This window comes from Chanos chanos, chromosome 4, assembly GCF_902362185.1.
Source record: "Chanos chanos chromosome 4, fChaCha1.1, whole genome shotgun sequence".
Lineage (NCBI taxonomy): Eukaryota > Metazoa > Chordata > Actinopteri > Gonorynchiformes > Chanidae > Chanos > Chanos chanos.
Genome location: NC_044498.1, coordinates 14,843,282 through 14,863,587, shown reverse-complemented (window position 1 = coordinate 14,863,587; position 20,306 = coordinate 14,843,282). Strand labels below are relative to the sequence as shown.

Sequence of the window (20,306 nt, the reverse complement as noted above, 5' to 3'; positions counted from 1 at the left end):
TACAGAAAAATTAAGAACAGACCACATTAAATATCTAATGAGTATAAAAGCACAAGATGCAATACTAGAATCTTTCATAAAGAACAAACAGGTAATAGAAAGCTATATATCCAGGGACAGATCTAAGGAAACACAGGGTGTTAAAGCACTACATGGTATACAAACAAACACACACACACATACACAAAGGCCAAAGGAGACACTAAACAAAGGATGCTCTATCTTACCTACTGTCTAACATGAGATGTCAAATTAGTAATATTCTCACCTGTTCAGGGTGATCATTCCACTCAGTACTGACTGGACGGACGTGTGCTAATCAGTGTACTAAACACTACTTTAGACCAACCAACAATGTGCTTTATGTTATTAATAAATACATGCTGCAATAAGTGGACTGTTCCGCATAGACACTGCACCAACGTAATTGCAATGCAAAACGACTACATACAAACCTATATTTTTCACACTTGCTTTAGATAAATTATCACGTGAAAAAGATCAATAAAACCTTCACTTTGGTAAAATTAACTTAGGTGATTTCGCCTAAGTTTGAATGCAGAAATGCATTCTTTTTCAGCGTAAAAAAAAGTATCGGTTTCCTATTTCTATACGAAAATTTGTGTGACGAAAATTTGTATGTATGGTGTAAATTGTACATTATGAATTAACAATGCAATTCTGCAATTACATTTATTAAAACTGCCTTAAAATACAAGAATGCATAGTATGAATCAAATACATAAGATATAAAAAAATCAAGGATTTACTAACTGGTTTTGTACAGCCTAGCATTTTTCACAGTTTGTTAATGGGCACAAAGGGTGAAAATCAGGCAGAGAAACAAGGCAGAAAATGAGCTATATCACCGGATATTTTTAGCTTTAGAAAAATATTGGCCATTTTTAGCTGTCCTTACAATTGTAGAAGTATAAACTTGTTATTATAAAAACAATTTCAGGACGTAAACTAAACTACAGGGCAGTGCATTTCAAAATATCTATAAAACCGTGTGTCTTTAACTGTAACCGTGATATAAGTATCAACATTTCAATAAGTCAAAACAACCAAAACAAGCCAGATCTATCATTCCTAATATGTCCAGGCACTTTGAAAAGTCTGAAGATGAGGGAATAGCAATAGAGTATATGTTGTCATGTGAGGACAGAGGACAGCAAAATCAAACACAGACAGGCACAACATGCCACAGAAGAAAAAAAAAGAAGAGGACTTGTCTAATGATTTATAAACCAAAGCTCCAAAGGGAGGCACTGAAGAGGAACTGGTGGAAAGTTTATTTCAGATTGAGGTACTGAGGTAGGACGTCGTCCCAGAACTGCTGGGATTCTTGAGAGTCACTGTCAGACCGGCCTCTCCTTGACGAGCTCTTCTTAGCTTTAGCTGGCTGCTTTACTCGTGTAGTTTTTTGCATTTCTTTGAGAGATCCAGACATTTTTTCCTTCCCTTTCACTCGTTTCTCTGTTTTTTCTTCCTCCTCCTCCTCCTCCTCCTCCTCTTCTTCTGCCTCCTTATTTTCCTCTTCTTCCTCTTTTCCTTCATCACCCTCCTCCTCCTCATTTTCCTCTTCCTCCTCCACTTTTTCTTCTTCATCATTATCCTCTTCTTCCTCTTGCTCATTTTCCTCCTCCTCTTCTTCTTCTTCTTCCTCTTGCTCATTTTCCTCCTCCTCTTCTTCTTCCTCTTCTTCTTCTTCTTCCTCCTCTTCTTCTTCTTCCTTTTCTTCCTTGTCACCATCTTCCTCCTCCTCTTCCTGCTCATCCTCCTCTTCTCCCTCTTCCTCTGCTTCCTCTTCTCCACTCTCTTCAGTCTTCTCATCCTTTTCTTCTTCCTCCTCCTCCTCCTCCTCTTCCTCCTCTTCTCCCTCCTCCTCTGCTTCCTCATCATCCTCTTTTTCATCATTTTCCTCTTCACCACTCTCATCCTCAGTCTTCTCATCCCTTTCTTCTTCCTCCTCCCCCTCCTCCTCTTCCTCCTCAGCTTCTTCTTCACTCTCTTCCTTTGCCTCTTCCTCACCCTCACTCTCTTCTTTACCCTCTTCCTCTTCCCCTTCCTCGGTTCCACCTTCCTCTTCCTCTTCTGCCCCACTCTCTTCATCCTCCTCTTGTCCCTCTTCATTGTCATCTTCTTCCTCTTTTTCACTCTCCCCTTCTTCCTCTTCTCCTTTATCTCCTTCACTCACTTCCTCATCTTCACTTACTTGCTCCTCATTTTCACTTTCATTTTCAACCTCTCTCTCCTCCTCTTCACTCTCACTCTCTTCTTTATCCCCTGTCTCTTCATCTTCCGCACCACTCTCCATCTCATGCTCCTCTCCTTCATCTTGGCTTTCCACCTCCGCTCCACTATTCTCCTCTAACTCACTTCCATCACCTGTCCCATCTGATTCTCCGTCTTCTTCCTCTTCACTTTCTTTCTCCACTGACTCTTTGTTCTCTCCATCCTCCTCTTCCTCCTCTTCTTCCTGCTCGCCCTCTTCTTCCTGCTCTCCCTCTTCTTCTGACACTGATCCCTTGCTTTTGTTCTCCAGCTCACTATCTGATTCTTCCCCACTCTCTTGCTCCTCAACTTCGCTCATCTTGCTTTCCTCACCCTGATCAAATTCTCCATTCTCTTCCTCCTGTCTACTCATCTCACTGGCCTCTTCCTCCTCTTCCTCCTCCACCCCACTCTCCTGTTTTACCGTAGACTCATCCTCACTTTCCTGTTCTTTCTCTGTCTCTGCCTTACTGCTTTCCTCTCCTCCCTCCGCCATACTTTCCTCCAATTCACTTGACTTAATGGTTGTGTCATTTTCTTCACCAACCTCCTCCTCCTCATCAGCATTCTTACTATCATCCACATCTTTGCTATCATCTGTCCTTCTTGACCTTTTCTCACTTTCTGTTGTCTCTCTGCTTCCCTCTTCCTCCTCCTCCTCCTCCTCTGAAAGCTGACCACTGTCATCCCCAGATCCATCCCCTCCTCTCTCCCTGCTTTCTTCAGTCTGTTCCTCCGTTGAGCTTTGTCTTTCCACTTTGGAGTCGTACTGAGAACTGCTTCTCTCTGTCTCTTCGTCAGAAAGTCCTGGCTCTGGGATTATATTGATGGCCACAGCTGTCCTCTTGCCCGGTGCTCTCCCTGGAGAACTGGCCTCAGAGGACCCACCAGGTGAGAGGTCTGAAACGGACTTCTGTTTGGTGACTTTCTCCTTCCTGGCTTGCTTCTGAGGTGTGGATTGGAACGAGTCAGGGCTCCGTGATTTGGGCATCAACTGGCTAGTCGCAGCTTCCCTCAGCAATCGTGCTGAGCTGTCCATTCCCATTTCTTGGATTAGGGTGGTCACCTCTGTGAGGGGATTAATCTGTGTCTGCTCTGGTCCTGAATCCGGTTTAGGACCTAAAGCCCCATCAGATTTGGATTTCACACCACTGGTTGGCACAGCAGCAACTTCAGAGACCATAATGGGTCCCTTGCTTTGCATTTTTGTTGTCTTTTTTGCCTCAGGTTTAGGGGAGGGGGTCTTTGTTTTAACAGTCTGAACTTCGACAGGTTTTTTGCCACCTGTCCCGGCCTCCACTGGTTCTTTAAGGCGTTGTGAATCTGACTTCATTTCTGTCTTTTTATCTGTCTTTTTAGTTTCAATTTGCCCAGATTTGCTTTTTTCATTGATACGTTTAGGTGTGGCCTGAAGCGCTATCTCTTTCACTGCTGGGATTTTACCTTTTGCAGAGGTCTTAATCTGCGCAGGCTGACGTTCCACCCTTGGACGTTCTGTTCCTTGGGCATGCATCTTCACCTCTTTTTCCTTACTTTTGACCACTTTTGCTTGTCTTTTCCGGTCTGGCAAGAGTGTTTCAGGCATAGCCTGAGTAATATCTCCTTGGCTTTGTGCCTGAGGGCTTTCCTTAGTCTTAGAAACCTCAGACTTTACCTTGCGTTCACCTTCTTTCTGCTGACTGGTGGTCTGAGCCCTTCCTTTTGACTCTTTAGTCGCTGTTTTTACTTTATTTTCAGTCTCAGTCAGTAAACCTTTCTCTGATTTTGTGGATACAGGTGAGTGAGCTTTGGCTTCAGCCCTACTGATCTTGGCTCGACTTGGTGACTGTGCTCCTCTTCTCATCTTGCTGCTCTCCACTTTATGCCGAACAGTCTTGCTGTCCTCCACAGCTAAGAGAACGTTCTCCTTACCACTGGCTCTGCTCTGACTCTTAGGACTCTTAGCAACTGATGTGTCACTCAACAGAGACCTGTCACTGGAGCTCCTCAGTAACTCTGTGGGGAGCGCCCGACGAGGTGCTAGGTCTGCCCTCCCCTCAGAGTGGGCGTGCCCCACTTCCTTACCATGTCCTTTCAAAACCTTAACTTTCTTCTATCCCGGCGAACGAAAGCAGAGGACAAAAAGAGGGAAAATGTTAAGAGAGAAATGACTGAACATGCAGAGCTGGCAGAGAGCTGCAAGAGCTCATGGCTGAAAAACAAAAAGAAAGGTGGAGGTCAATGGTACAGAGAAAGAAACAGAAAGAGAAAGAGAGAGAGAGTGAGAGAAAAATAAAGAGATAGGGAATGAGGGAGACATCTAAATGACAGAGAGATCCAAATAACCTAGACAGTCTGCCTGGCATTCCTTCTGTTCTCAGGGCGTTCATAGCTATTAGGCTATGATACTAACAAACTGTGTGACTCTACAATGCTGATGCTGGGGCATAGGCTCATTCATAATGTAGCATCTAAAGAGCTGTCTGGCTGCTCAGGACAGAATTATCTGGTCACGTTTTAAGACTGTCTGACAGTTATGTAGTCAGACACAGTCGGACACTGAGGGAGTTTACCTTCTGAACTGGAGACAATGTTAGCGTATTATCAACGGGGTCCATCTTCATAACATGAGTCTGAAAAGGAAAGGAGACGTGGTTTTATCACAGCAATTCTAAAAATACTTTCAGATCAGAGTAAAAGAGAGGTAAAATGTGTACATGTTGGATGATAGAGGGGCTTAAAAGAACTAACCACATTCAGCAGGTCAGTGGTGTCTCCCAAATCCTTTTCATTCTCATTGTCCTCAATGTCTGCTACAACAGCGCTTTTCTTATCCAGCACCCTCTCCTTCGTCATCTTCTCTGTCAAATAAAGGAAATAGAAAAAAAGGCTTCAGTATCATGATAGACTGTTAACACTCAGAAAGTTACAAATTCAGATAACTTAAACTTGTGGGAACTCTAACCAAAATCTAATGCATGTAAACACAAACATATAAACACAATATCCACCTATTACAACAAGCCTCTAATATCAAGTGCTGAACTCAGAAATGGTTTTTGGAGGTTTGGTGGAGAGGTGAGACTGGAGAACTGTTCTGATTACTTTTGTTGTGTAGGTCAGTGGGCGGCAGCTGAGAGGGCATAGTCTGACTGGGCACAGACAGGGAGGAGTTGAGGTAGCCGGAAGTCAGTGGGGGGAGGGTGCGGAACATCAGCCCAAACTGCTCTGGAGAGCGTTCCTGGAAAACAGGAAAAGACACACTACTGCCACTGTAAACGGTTAAACATCCAGGTGACTGACTTCTGAATTTAGACACCTTGTCTAGATGGAAGACAAAACCACTGGGTCCTACTGTCGCAGACAGATTTACACCCATTGCCCCCCCCCCCCTTAAAACACTAGACAATGCGTTAGTTTAATTGTGTTTTAGAGTGCAGAAACAAACACTGTATCTTTGAACATTACACAGCAAGTCATTTTCTTTTGTTACTGCTAATCAAACCTATCATGTATTCACTGTCAAAGTCTACAAAAATGAAAAGAAAGTGACTCTGTAGTTTAAGTGCATGTGATCTAGGTTGTGTTTCACTAATATAATCATGCACTCTGAGTAAACTAATCCATCATAATAAAGTTTTATATGATTTTAAGTCTCAGTATTGGTACAGTTATGCAGAGGACCTGTTAATTAAAAGTTTTACATGTCATTGAAGATTATATGTGACATTTCTAACAAAAACACAGCTTGGTTCAGGTGGAACTTCAACCCTTATCATAAGTTTCCTGTTAGATATAACTTTGATATGTCCATTAGACAAGGTAAATGTGAGGGTGGATTAGCCATAACTGCTGATCAGTTTGCCTTTAATTATCATCAGTAACACCAACATTGTCATCCCTTGTTGTTGATTTTTGTGTTGATTTGGTGTTTTTACCATTTCATTATTATTTCATTTCAGAGCCGGCAAAAGTGAGTCTAGTGACAGCTATAGTGAGTGAAATAACAACAGTTTGATAAATTTATGACCCCAACTTTCACTTCACCGCGAAACCCTCAAGACTCTTCAAAATGACTTAGAGGAGATAAACAAAGAGCAGACGCACCCTCTCTCTGCGTCTGACCCGTGCTGACATGCTCCTGCGCAGGGTGGCGGGAGTGGATGTGTCCCCTAACAGCTCTGTAAAGGATTTCTCCAAGTAGTCCTCAGTAACATCATCATCTTCCAGGACCATATCCTCTGAGCCTTTTACCCTTGGTCTGGCCAACACAATCATGTGACAGCCCCCACATGACACCTAAGGAACGTACAGACGGGAGTTTGACTGTGGTTCTTCAAGACTGTTAATGTTCATCAGGCCTGAGGGTTATGAGTGGAGAAACCTGGACAAGAGAAGACAAAGGCACATACGGATTGCACATGATATCTGAGGAATCGAGGACACAGTGTTGGTTTGAACTGGTTGGTGAAGTTCTCCTCTCCAAGACCCAGTTTACCATGACGTCCATCCCCAAACGTGTACAGAAGGCCACTGTCTGGAACCAAGACAGTTAAGAAGACAAAATCAGGATCAAGCATGAAATAGGTCTCATGCTTTCTTATGATTCAAACTGCAGCACAGTGCAGAGCGCAGTTTGTGTCAGGTGGACTGTGTGGTGAGATAAATATGTCAGCTAGCGTGCTGAAAAGACTATGGAAAGTCACAGTCTACACATGGAGAATTTAGGGTTCAGTGAGTTTGGCTGTAGCGTAGAAAAAGTCGTCTTGCCTGTGACCACAGCAGTGTGGTTCTCTCCACATTCCACATGTTGCACTCTTCCTTTTTTAAAGTGTTCAACGACTCTGGGAAGACGAGCCTCAAAGATGAAGGTACCATGACCGAGCTGCCCAAACTGACCGAGGCCAAACGAGTACAGCTCTTCCTCTGAAACACATTTCACCAACATAATACTCATAAGCAAGTTCTCAGAATAGAAAATAGAAAATGGTCTGGACTACATGAGTCTAAGACGAATTTAACCGAGGATCTTGATTTTTTATTTTTTTTTTTTAGTTACACAGCAGTCATGTTCATAATGAGGTTAGAGAAAAATCAGTTTGTTCTTACTTGATGTTATTTCAATATTTCTGGCAAAATCACCAAGAGCTGACTTTTAGCTAGGGCCTACTTACATCTTCAAGTGACTTTTCTGTTCTACATGTTTTTTTTTTAAGTAACGGTTCTGGAGATTTGAATTCAGAAGTCCTAAAAATTCTGGCCTCTACATTAAAAGTACTAGCTATGAGGGTATGTATCTAAAGTAATATTGGTAAGTACAAAAGCAATTACCAGTAATATAAGAACAAAAGTAGTAAGTACAAAAGTAATATCAGTCATGGAGTTAGTCTACACTTAAATATGAGCTTCAATTCCTTTACAATTTATGTTAAACTTTCCATCTACCCTCAGAGGGAAGACTCTCTCTAAAATTGAACAAACAGCAATCTCAACACAAGAATTTCCAATAAGCCTCTTTTAGATATGTGTGTAATTGTCTCATTATGACTTAATAAATTTGAAGTTATTTATCAGCTGGAGTCTTAAGACGTAATATTCTAATATTAAGAAATATCAAAAGCTAAAAACATTAACTACATCTGACTGTAGCGGATATCTATGAAACATATGATTTATATGGATGATTTTAAGGCTAAGTGTAGTAGTTTAATAAATGTTCTATTCGCTCATGTCTCAAAAGCTACCTGTGAGAGCCACTGTGTGCCCTCCTCCACAGGCCACCTGGAGAACCTGGTTAGGAATGCCATCCACTCGCTGAGGCACCTTGTGACTGGCCAGCTTCTCTGTGGACAGTCCCAGCTTCCCACTGTCTCTCTCTCCAAAAGTGAATAAGGCCCCATCGACTACGGCATGAAATCAAATGATCACCTCACAAATATCAGAACAGGCTTCTGCACCCATAATGAGAAACTGCATCATATTTTTCATGCTGCCATGTTATACCACTCTGTCACAGCCAAATGAATACGTGAGGCAGAGAGTAGATTTTAAAAGCACATCCTACCAGTGACAAAGGCAGAGTGGTAGTATCCGCAGGAAATCCAGGACACGGGTCTCCCGATGTTTACTTCCTGAGGACTCAAGGCATTGCTCTGTCTCCCTAATCCAATCTGACCTTCAGAGTTGTCACCCCACATGTACAGTTTCCCATCATCTGAAAGCAAAAATCAATCAGTGAAAACAGATGAAAAAAAGCCCTCAGGACATTTTCTCAACAATGATAAGCACTTTTTAACAGAATCCAAGTAACAGCCGATGAGGTATTCAATGCATGAGTCTTTTCAGAGATGAACCTTACTTGTGAGGGCAGCAGATGTGTTAGAGCCAGCAGCAAGCATTTTGATTGGTCCATGCTTGCCAAAAAAGTCCACAAGCTCAAAAGAGGTCCTCTCTTCACAGTCACCGAGACCTAACTGGCCTTCATTATTTCCACCAGCAGCATACAAGTTGCCTTGTGCTTAGCAGGCAAGATAGGACATTTTAAACGTGGACACATTTAAGGTTAGTATGATCACAAATCATGGGCAGCATCCTTTAACTATGATATGCAAATAGACAACCTTTAAACAAATCTCAGATGAAAGTAGTTTTGAAAGACAGCACTCTCCTTTAAATGAAGCTAATACAATAAATGAGGATTTTTCCTTGCTGGATTACTAGATTAAAAAATGAATTCAGTAGAACATCATGTCTGAGCATCTCTGCAAACTTACATGTGTAAACAAGTGTGTGAGTTCTTCCACAAGCAGCAAGCTTCACCTTCTCAGACTTCAGTGCTTGAAAAAAAAGTATAGATTTTCTTATGAAAAGATTTGCACTGATTTACAGTGATTTACACACTAACAATTTTACATTATAAAGTCAAATAGTCCCTCAGATTCCCTATATGATAGAGTCACTGCTGCTGTAGACAATATTAATCTACTTCGTACACTAGTGTTCCTCAATATTGGACAGTATTGTAATTGTAAACTGTTATACTATTTGTAACCAAGCTGATAGTTTCCCACTCCTTTGAAGATTATGCAAGATTATGAACCCTCCAGATTGAGATTAGCCTAACTGAGCACCAAATCTGTGGGTCTTTCTCTATTACTGCAAAGCCTATGTGAATGTTTACACTGAGACATCTTCTACCCCAATGCATGTATATTAACAAATACAGTTTAGTGCCTTGTACAAAACTGGAGCTGAGGTAAAAATAAGAGTGGGTAAGTAAAAGCATCTTCAGCATTTACAAATGAGCTAATAGTGCAGTGGCTTATAAAAGAGAGGACACAGCTGCTTATGACAGGCAGCAAAGCAAAGGAACTACACTCTGTTAATACACACATACACACTAGGGACAGCAACTTAGAGGATGTCATACCTTTCACACAAGTTGGCTTATTCACAGCAGTCTTTGTTCCCAAGCCTAATTGACCCCAGTTATTACTGCCAAACATAAACAGCTTTCCATTTTCTGAATGACAGACGTAAGCGGAGAAGCACAAAGTATTAATTCGGATGGAGAATCAGTGTCATCAAAACAAGTCCCGCAACACAGTCAATGTGTCTTTCATATATATATATATATATCACAACTGTCAAAATATTTTAAAACCTCATGTTATGAACCCACCTGTTATTAATGCTGTATGCTCGTCCCCACAAGATATCCTAAGAGGTGAGTCGTTTTTGAGCCAGAATTTACTGGGGATATTATCAGCAAATTTACTCTTTCCAAAGGTGAAGACTGCTCCAGATTCTGCCAGGAAAGATGCCAAATTGAGACTCAACTTCATCTTGTTAATGGATAACAGCAACAAAGGGAGTCACAACAGTCAAGCTCTATAAAATGATTTACGTTGCTAACCTACTAGAAAGGCTGTTGGGACCAAAACAGTCAAGAGTGGGCAAGTCGCGTGTCCGCGTGTGTGTGCACGCACACACTCACAGACACACACAGACACGGACACACACACACCACAAAAGTACCACAATGAGACATTAACAAGGAATAAATAGGAAAATGCTAAGATGGCATGACAGTCGTATCTGTCGTATACGGTGACTGTTCTGCTGATTGCTAGTTTACACTACACACACGCTCCGACGCTAATTAGCAGGCTAACGGATCTCGGTTAAAATTTATTAAAGCGACCGATGCTGATGGTTAGCAAGATAGCTCAACAAAGATCCCTAGAAATAAGTTACAAGCTGGTAACAAACTGCTAATTACATATTACATATTCAATTCTTGCACTTGATTTATGCAATTACCCTACCAGGTATTTCGTCCTCTGTTTCTCCAGCCATTGCCCAGTTTAATCTGATTATAAACTGGCTGGCTGTCCGGGCAACCAGTAGTGTGGACTAAGCAACAACAACCAATTTCCAATATGGCCGCTTACAGTGCAATTTTTCATGTTAATAGTGCGAGACGGAGTTTCGGATGAGATTTACAAGTTAAGAGACAATGAAAGAGAAACAATGAGAGAGAGAGAGAGAGAGAGAGAGAGAGAGAGGGGGGGGGGGGGGGGGGGGATTTTCTGTTTATAAACATTACATTTTTTATTTATATTTTCGAACAGAAAACACAATGTTAATCATAGATTACACCTGAATGATACAAATGTCAACACATGCTAATACAATGACAATACAAATGTCAACACATGCTAATACAATGACAATGCAGTGCCAACGAGGATGATATACGCCCTTAACTGCATGAGAAGATAATGCCACCATTATAGAAAACACCACTCTTGCTCACAACTTCTAACTGTTCGTGGCTGGGTGTGGCACAAGTTAAAGACCTACAACTGACAAAGCCATAGATTTCCAGGAATACACTAAGGTGACCGCCTGAAATTTAAGATGAAGCTAGCAATATTAAGCAAACTCATATTAGCTCAAAGTAAAAGTCTCAGCATTAAAAAGAATAAAATGAAATAAAATTTATAAGAAAACATGGCAATCCTCTGAAATGTCACTGCATTGCACTGTTATCAAGATGGATTGGTATACACTGTTGCTGATTGATTAATTAATTGATTCATTATCCACTGATTCACTTATCCATTGATTGATCAAATGAGCCAATGAAAGAGATGTAATTGAAACAACACTGGCAGCAGGAGGCACACATCTACACCAGGGGTGCACAAGTCCAGTCCTGGTGATCCATCCCCCTGCAGGATCTGGCTGCAGTTCTTATTTAACACACACGATCCTTATACTCAGTCTTCAGGAGAGAGCATCTGAGTGCTGGAGTCGGGTATGTTAGATCAGGGTTTCAGTTGTATTCTGCCAGCAGGTAGATCACCAAGACTGGAAGCTGGCATCCCGGATCTAGACAATGAGTCACTGACTGTTTGTATTGCATTAGCTAGTTTTTGATGTTCTTGAAATACTGAATTTTATGTTCTAATAGTTTAAAATGTGATTAATCCCAATAATGTTTAAAATTAATGAAAGTGAATTCTGATACAGAAGACATTTATTGATAATAGAGCTAGTTTGTGTGAAGCTATAAAATCAAATATGTAAAAAGGTAATAACTAATAAGTTTTAAGTAATAAGTAAGATACTAGTCAGTATGTACTGAATCCAAAAATTCAGTAATTAACATAAAAATGTGCATAAAAGCAAGCAATTCAGCGCTTAACATGAAAATATGCAGATTACACTCAGTGCGATCCCTGTCAGTTTAAAGTAATTAGTTTCAAAATATGATTAAGCAAAGACGTTTTGTCTGTTAATGTATATTACAGTGGCAATGATAACAAGTCTATATCTAACACACTACTGAGTATCAGGTCCCTGATTCCACAGAGCAGTTCAAATTAATATAGCGTACATATTTTATTATTTTGGGCAAGGAGAAAAAAAAAAACGGTGTGTGCAGTTGCTCTCAGCACAAAATGGACAACGTGTTTTGTAAGTATTTGAGACAAGAGCATATGATATTTCCTTCACCAAAGCAGTTATACAGTGTTTGGTTACAAAAGACCTCATGAACTTCTCTCTTCATGTGCCATCTGAGGAGATGAGTTGAGCTCATTCATCTCAACTTCTGCTGCTCCTCTGGATGATGCCCATTTGTGCCTTACAGAAAGGAAAAGTCAAATTAAGACAATTTTTCATAACAGTGAAAGACTAATTTATATCTCTTCGTTTCAGTCTAGAAATGTATAAAACGATATCATTTTATTGCCCTGAAGTATGAACGAGATCTCACAAGAAACAGCAACTATGCTATGTCAAGTTTCCTCTTGAGTCTGCATATAAATGAGTTTACAAATCAGTGTAAGGCACAAGCACCACCTTTCTCTGAAATCTATGGTTCAGTACAATACCTTCCTTCCTCCACATCTAGAATGTTCTCTGGCAGACGAACATTTAGGGTCTCAGGCAGCAGGAAGACAACACATCCACTGATTACAGCCGTGGCTGCAAATACAAGTGGAGGTGCAAACAACCAGATGTCCTCAAACATCATGATAAGTGGAGCTAAGGAACCCCCCAAACGACCAATGAATGAAGTGTAGCCCAATCCACACTGCCTGGAGAAGATACAAACATATGATTTCACAATATTATTCAAAATTCAAAAATGCTTCTTTCAGCATTTATTAAATAACAATGCTCAGATAATATTTACTGCCAGTGTTATTTTTCTAACCAGCTTTGTGGATTGTTTCATTTTCTTCTTTCACTCCCCTCTTCTTCGTCTTACCTGACAACAGTTGGGAAGAGTTCTGCAGTGTACAGAAAGGCAGTGGTGAAGGCTGCTTCAGAAAAGCCTTTTCCAACAACTGCAATGCTAGTGCGAGCAGCAGCATACTCTAGAAATTTGGTAAAATGGCAGGTTATGAATGGAGGAGTACAAAAGTCTAATATTGTATGAGCATCAGGGGTGGCCTAGTATTTAATTGTTTGTGTCCTATTTATACCATAAATAGTCATCTGTTTGTTTTTAAATACATAGGAACTAAAAGTTTCCAACAAATGAGAGTGCTTGAGATATTTTCCATCCCTCTAGTTTGAAGTCTCAACACTACATTGGAAGGATTCTCTAAGAAGATTTACAGGGTCTCTGAAAACACATGTCTGTGTTTCAGAGGTGTGTTCTTTGATTGTAAACTTAGAGTTGAGGTTAACATAAATACAACATGAAAAAGTATGAGAAATCCAAGACAAGAAAGAACGAGCATGGCACCTATAGGTATAATCATATTGACACCAATCAGGGCTCCTGCAATGATGAGTGACCAGGCCTGGCCATTCCTCCGGCCAATACGGTCCAGGGCAAAGTATGTTCCCACCTTAGCCGGGACCTCAATGGCACCATAAACAAACTGAGTGAGATATATGTTCAGACCAAACCCAGTGATTTTGAAGCTGATCCCATAATATGTAAAAGCAACTGCAAACCTGAGGTAGAGGAAAAGGCAACACATTAAGGTATTTTGCTCTGGTACTACTGTGTATTAATACAAATAATGTTAAAAGTACAGTACGTGCAGGTCCAGTGAAGATATACAATTGGTTTATGAATCTGTGTAGAGGTGAAAATGCTATTTTCTTCCATACCAGAAGATTCCTGAGCAAATGGCAATTTTTCTCAGCTTTGGTGTCCTCACCAAATCCAGGTAGGAATGGTCCTTATTGGAAACCTCAGGAATTGTAATTTTCTTCAGTGTCTTGAGAGAGAAACCAACTGTATTATTATGGAACAACTTCTAAGAATGCACTGCAGCCCAATTAGATATTTCTTGATGCAACAAGTCCTGTGTCTACTATAGCACAAAAGAATGAACTAATTTGCTAAGAACCATTATTAAATCACCTGAGAATCTAGTTTATCAGTGTAGCCATGTTTTCCATTAGTTTTGGCACACTGGACCAGGTACTTCTGAGCCTCCTGCACCTTGCCATTGGCCAGCAGCCATCTTGCTGACTCAGGGATCCACCTAATCATTGGATAAAACAGAATTGAGTGTTGTATCCCTTAACAGTTACTGGAAACTTTCTTTCCCTGTTGCACATGGGGTTGCTCAATTCGCCTCCAGATTGACCTTTCCATATTCTACTATCCTGACATCTTTCGTCATTTTATGTAGTAAACATGGACAGTTTACCCTATTCTTACTTGCTATATCTAAGAGCACCATTTTCTAATAATTCTTTCCTTATAGCTGGTAAAATACTTACCACCAGGCAATAATGGCAATCAGACAAGGTGATGTAACCACCAGCATCAGATGCCTCCAGTCTCTAATAAGATAGGCCAGTAGGGCTAAGAGCATGTTCCCTACACTCCAGCCCAGACTAATGATAGTGCCTGTAAAGGTACGATGCTTAATGTCTATCCACTCGATGCCTGCAGAGAAACAATGGACACATGATAAGTTTTGCTGTGAAATCCATAAAACTCATCATTAGGGTGTAAGTAAAAGACATGACACTATTTTTAAAACCATATCATTATCACTGATCTAGCTTTCATCTATCTTAAATCAGAACTGACTGATGATCAGAATAAGTACACAGACATTCTTAAACTTCAATATTTTAAGTACACTTTTAGACACCTTTTTGAAAGAAAGGGAATAATGAAAAAGGGGCATGAGGAAAGGCATGGATTACTCAGAGCAAGTGTGGTTATTGTCATCCCAGTCAGTGAAACCCCAGAGAGAGTCCTGGTGATGGCAAGCATCACGTAGGAAGTGGAGAAAGCAGTCAGAGAGCCAAACACAGCACTTGATACAAAGGACACCAGCATCATAGGCCTCCGTCCAAACCTAATGTCAGAGAGTCAGAGTGGAGTTTCGGAATATACAGGACAGCTTAGGTAGACTTACACAACCATTAATCAGTCATCAAATCTCAGAATAATGTAGTACCATGGAGCCCTCTTTGATCAGTTGTTGGTTGTTTCACTGTAGTTTCAATGTCGCGTCAATGTTTAGTTGACTGAACAAAATTATGTTGGGCCTTGTAAATAGCAGTACAAGGATGACCTCTGCAGGTTTAATAGTGTAATTCATGTTTGTTGAGCAACTGACTTGGGTTAAGCACCGCCTCGTTTAGGAGCCATTTGATTATGTTTTTAAAGTAGGGAAAAAAAGTCTGTTACTTCATTGAGGAGTATTAGCACATGTTCATGCTTTTAGATAACAATTCAAGAGAAGCATGCCAACATTGTACAGAAAGTTGCCCTGGGGCACTTAATACCTCATTTGAACCTCTTTAACCTAACATTTGAGACCAGTGGAACTGTTTTTGAGAGATGTGACAACACCAATAGTAGAATGACCACAGAAATCCTGAAATTGTAACTGTAAGGATCCAGGGCTGAAATCTGCTGTTGTGGCAAACCTTAGGGTGTTAAAATGTTCTCTAACTGATTTGAGTGTAGTATTCTGAGAACAAGAACAAAGGTTTTATTATTGTCTTGTGCCCCGATAAAACCATAGAGAGCATATGAAATATGAAAAAAGCTACTTACTTATCTGCTAAGTAGCCAAATAAGACAGCACCAGCAGTGACTCCAATGAAGAAAAATGTTGCAAGAGCTTGGTTTAAATTTTTATTTTCACATACTAAATCCCACTGTCAAAGAAAGAAAAAAGCATGTGCATGTAGCACCTGATAACAATATAAAATCGTAACAAAAAGATTTTTAGTCCTCTCCATGAAACTGCATTAAATTTATAACACAAAATATCTGATGCTCTCTTCCAGCCATGACCAATAGATTTACAATAGGTAGATGTTATGAATAACAAACAGCTAATGACTGCAGAGTCAATACACAACTAATATTCAGAATTTTAGCCAAGTGCAGTCTGGAAAATGTTATGATTCCTTGTTCTTTAGAGTTGAAAAGCAAGATTTCTCCCTACCTCCGTGGCAGTGGTTGAGTAGAATTGTGAGCGGTCGTACACCCATCCATGCTGGCATGGGACAGTCACATTTGACCTGTTGCCATACTGGATGAAAACATCAGCATCAGGATCAAAGTGTGTAGGGATGGCAAATGCTCGACAGGAGCTGATGGATCCATCAGGACCACGTGGCAAGTGCTGGGCAAGGATTTCTGGGTCCTCTGGAGAAATCTCTCCTGTTTCCGTTCCATCACCCAGCTGTGGCAGGGCACAATGGTGGGATGGCACACCCGATATAAAGTTGTGGAGCAGGAAGTGGAGTGGAAGGATAACACGGGGCAGGCAGAGTATGAGCAGCACTCGAGCCTGAAATTTGGAGAAGCCGCCAACCTCCTCCAGAATGTCCTCAAACCTCATCTTCAACAGCTAAGACAGCAGTCTGTCCAAACAGAAATCTTCTACCCCCTATCTTACCTTCCCCACCCTCTCTCTCTAACTCCAGTCTGTATGCCCATCCCCATTTCTCCTTATACTTCAGACTTTCTCAATGAAACATTTGTAATAGAGGATATCTATTACTCCTCCTATAACTGTCTGGATAGTAGAGATTATGTTTCGGCTTTCCTGCTGTACATAAAGACAAGGTTACTGTTCACCACATTTTGTAAGGTCAGCTTCCATCACACATTCCATAGACAAACAAGAAAACACAAAAACGCCTTTGTTTTTATTGCTCAAGTAAGAAATTGCCCCCTCTCATAATCTTCACCTGACTGACTGAAAAGAAATTGGCGTAAATAATTTTTTCTCTAAGTGTGACCTTTCTCCAGGGAGGGAATTAAATAGCACTAGTGGATCCTGATTCATTTTCAAAACGAATGAAGAGAAAACAGAACTGTCTCACTAAAATCAAAATATTTTTACATGCTTACCTCAATATATGAAAACAGATGGAATATCTGAGCCCTTTTAACACAATAGCCTCTGGCTCATTCCACTGCCTCAGCTCTTGATCTTGAATATTTTTTGCCTTAAAGTTGACACTATATGTTCCTTCTATATAACTATTAATATTAACCATATAATTGACACTATATGTTATTTGGACCTTTTGAAAAAGATTATAACATCTGTATTTTTGTTTAACATTAAATCTATACTCTCCATACGTATCCCACTTCAGTCCCTCTGTATTCTGCTTTTTTTCTTCTTCTTTTCTTCTCCATGCTTACCTTCTGCCTGGTAACTTAACATCCAGTCACCAGCTTCAAAATCCTATGTTCCAGTGCAACATTTCTTGTATATAGGTCCACATGGTGTAGTGGCCATGTGGGTCAGTGTGTATGGTTTGTGCTTAGTGATGTGGTTTGAAATTCAGTGAAAGAAAACTTGAATGAGGTGTGAAAGCCTTTCATCTTTATGAGCGTAACCGTAAAAATAACCATAAAGTGGTAATCACAGTGTTGCCCTGTGTACAGGGTAATGTTTACCTGCAGATAACTGTTGCTTGTTGAGCCTTCAACAGTACTCTATGGTCAACTTCAATATCTTCAGCTGTTATCCACCATTGAAGCCAGTTGTGTTAGGCTTTAAATCCCTATCAGACATCTTACGTGATTAGACCTCAGTATGGAAAAAGAGGATAGATATGATGGGAACAACTGACCTGAGGGTGAAGCATTCATTATATTTTGTCTATATATAAGTAGTAAGTGGAAGCTTCAAGAGTTAAGCAGAAAGCTATCCTCCCAAGATATAATTTTAAAATGCCCATTAATAAATCAAATGTTACATTATTGAAACAAATAGCTTAATCATATTTCACTCAAAATATTCAGCACTGGCAGTCATCCCAGAAAACTGTCCAGTATTTCCTAAAAGAAATCAGCATGAGTACAAAAGGTGTCAGCAAAAGAGACGTTTTGCGGTGGCTGAAGAGGAATAGTAAGAACATTATGAGGAGTGTCTGAAGACCTCTGATGTTGCTGTCAAACACCTGATGTAACAGGTGGGAAACATCCCCACCTCTGCTTCACCACCAGGGCAAGAAAGAGAAAAAAAACACGGCATGGTGGTTCCCAGTTGAGCTTGCGTCTGACCAGTAGGCATTGTTGGAGATGCAGCAGGCAAAAATACTATGCAGGCAAACATTCCACTGCAAACACACACACACACTGTGTTTACTACTGCATGGTTATGTAATGTTTATGTAAAAATGAAAATCTTTCATAACTGGGGCAATTATAACATGAAAGTGGCATCTGTAGAACCACATTGTAGTCACTGTATTATAGTGCTGTTTTCAGCATGAAAAATAAGCACTACGACACAATATGCACTGGGAATATTTGGAGGTACATTTAGTGTGGAAATGTCCATAGCCTGTCCATAGTGGAAAAAATATAGATGTAATTTCACACTGTTTTTAGAATGTGCCCTCACAAGCAGTGAAGTGAACTTAACTATTGCCTGAGGGCTACATTTATACAGCTGATGTAAGAAAACAAGACATTGCCTCCCCACAAACGCAGATCCTATGTTTGATAAAGCCCTCAGGTTATCTTATCTTGTATATTCCTTCTGAAGTGTACCACCTGAAACTGAACAAATACAGTCATGATCATGAACCCATTTTGTATTTTATCCTCCAACCACTCCTAGGTCTCTGCAAAGTTAAAACTTTTGCCAGCTGTGGGAAATGTACAAATAGGAAGCATGTGGTCCCTCCCTGGCCTCTCTGTATCAAATTTAGGAATGTTATCACAGCTTCAATCAATCATGGTTCTTACACCGCTTTGACAGCTCAAAACAAAGCAACCATTCAATTCCTGTTCATCAGTACGTCGAGGGACCTGTGGAAAATGAGGTGTCATGATGATTGAGCAATGAAAATTATTCCTAGTAAAATTGTTTCATAAAAACTTTTTATGAAGCATACAGATGTAATATCTTTGTTGTGCTTTTCTGTTCAGTACTCAGTGGTAAAAATGACTACAGGTCAGTTGAATAAACAACTACAAGTTGAATAAATTTAGGATTTCAAACTGCGAGTGATTACTATGATTGATAATGGTAGCTTTGTTTTTAACATTTACGTGACAGGAGCATTGCATCAGCTACAACCATTTATTTTATGCATTATTCATGTCTAAGAGATACTTCTGAGCAAGTTTTGCCACTTGAAATCAGTAACTCTTCACCTCAACTTTTTTTTTTTTTAAATTTGCTATTTTAAATAAAGAGAACAACATTCTCTGCTACCATGTTCCTCCAGGCTTGGTGCAAATACTGTGCGAGAATCTCGTGGTAGAACGTAGACCACCCTCTTTTAGTGAAAGCATGTTTGCCGTCCTGCATGAGAGTACCTAGACTGTGAAATGATATTCAAAATTTGATCGCAAGGGTCAAATCAGAAAGACTGCAAAATATGCTCTCTAGTGGAGGTGCTATTGGACCGCTTGTTTACCCTGTGTGTAACTATTCATGCACTACAAGGAATTAATCTGGTCATGGTAGCGTTTATGGCAGAAAGGGTAAAAGTGAAGTATGGCATTGAAAAAAGTAGTCATTACGCAGGACCATTGATCATTTTATGATGCCTTTAACTAATATATACACTCAGTATTGGTTCAACATGTTACCATTGTCATAATAGTATGGTCAGTATAATGAAGGAAAGTATCCTATTGGGAAATAATGAGTACTGTTGAGTAATTTTTCTCATGCTTAGAAACTGGTGTCATCAGCAATATACTCCTTCAACAAAATGATTGAAATACTTGAATAGCCACTTTACTTGAAAAAAATAAAGAAATATCTTCAAGAAATATTTAAGTATATACAAACAAAAAACAAAAACAGCATTATCAACCACTCAAAAGAAACAGAACACAAGACATGCCCAGTATCACAAGATTAACAAGGAGGGTCATTTATAGAAATCATTCTCTTACTGCAGACTTTATCAGACTGGGGAATACTGTGCATTGAGTATTTCAAAAAGATATGCTATAAATATCATAAAACATTGAAAAATTTCACAATATATCTGTTTTCTGTGAAGGTTACTGAATATGTGACTAAATATGCATGTGAAATTTGATTGCTATGCAC

The 20,306-nt window shown here is 40.1% G+C and overlaps 2 protein-coding genes across 2 annotated transcripts; both read right to left on the bottom strand.

The window, feature by feature from the left end:
- Positions 1-1,294: 1,294 nt before the first annotated feature.
- Positions 1,295-10,662, bottom strand: rpgrb (retinitis pigmentosa GTPase regulator b). The gene is made up of 16 exons (XM_030772103.1): positions 10,584-10,662; positions 9,938-10,063; positions 9,686-9,778; positions 9,030-9,092; positions 8,615-8,773; positions 8,321-8,470; positions 8,001-8,159; positions 7,027-7,182; positions 6,669-6,793; positions 6,364-6,555; positions 5,342-5,497; positions 5,008-5,112; positions 4,830-4,889; positions 3,035-4,369; positions 2,275-2,692; positions 1,295-2,181 (listed from the first exon to the last, which is right to left on the bottom strand). The coding sequence occupies exons 1-16, from the start codon at positions 10,612-10,614 to the stop codon at positions 1,295-1,297; spliced, it is 4,215 nt and encodes a 1,404-aa protein (XP_030627963.1). The 5' UTR covers positions 10,615-10,662.
- Positions 10,663-12,314: 1,652 nt separating this feature from the next.
- Positions 12,315-16,625, bottom strand: slc22a7a (solute carrier family 22 member 7a). The gene is made up of 10 exons (XM_030772102.1): positions 16,212-16,625; positions 15,815-15,918; positions 14,953-15,107; positions 14,518-14,686; positions 14,153-14,276; positions 13,897-14,006; positions 13,523-13,737; positions 13,040-13,148; positions 12,660-12,866; positions 12,315-12,408 (listed from the first exon to the last, which is right to left on the bottom strand). The coding sequence occupies exons 1-10, from the start codon at positions 16,608-16,610 to the stop codon at positions 12,315-12,317; spliced, it is 1,686 nt and encodes a 561-aa protein (XP_030627962.1). The 5' UTR covers positions 16,611-16,625.
- Positions 16,626-20,306: the final 3,681 nt, after the last annotated feature.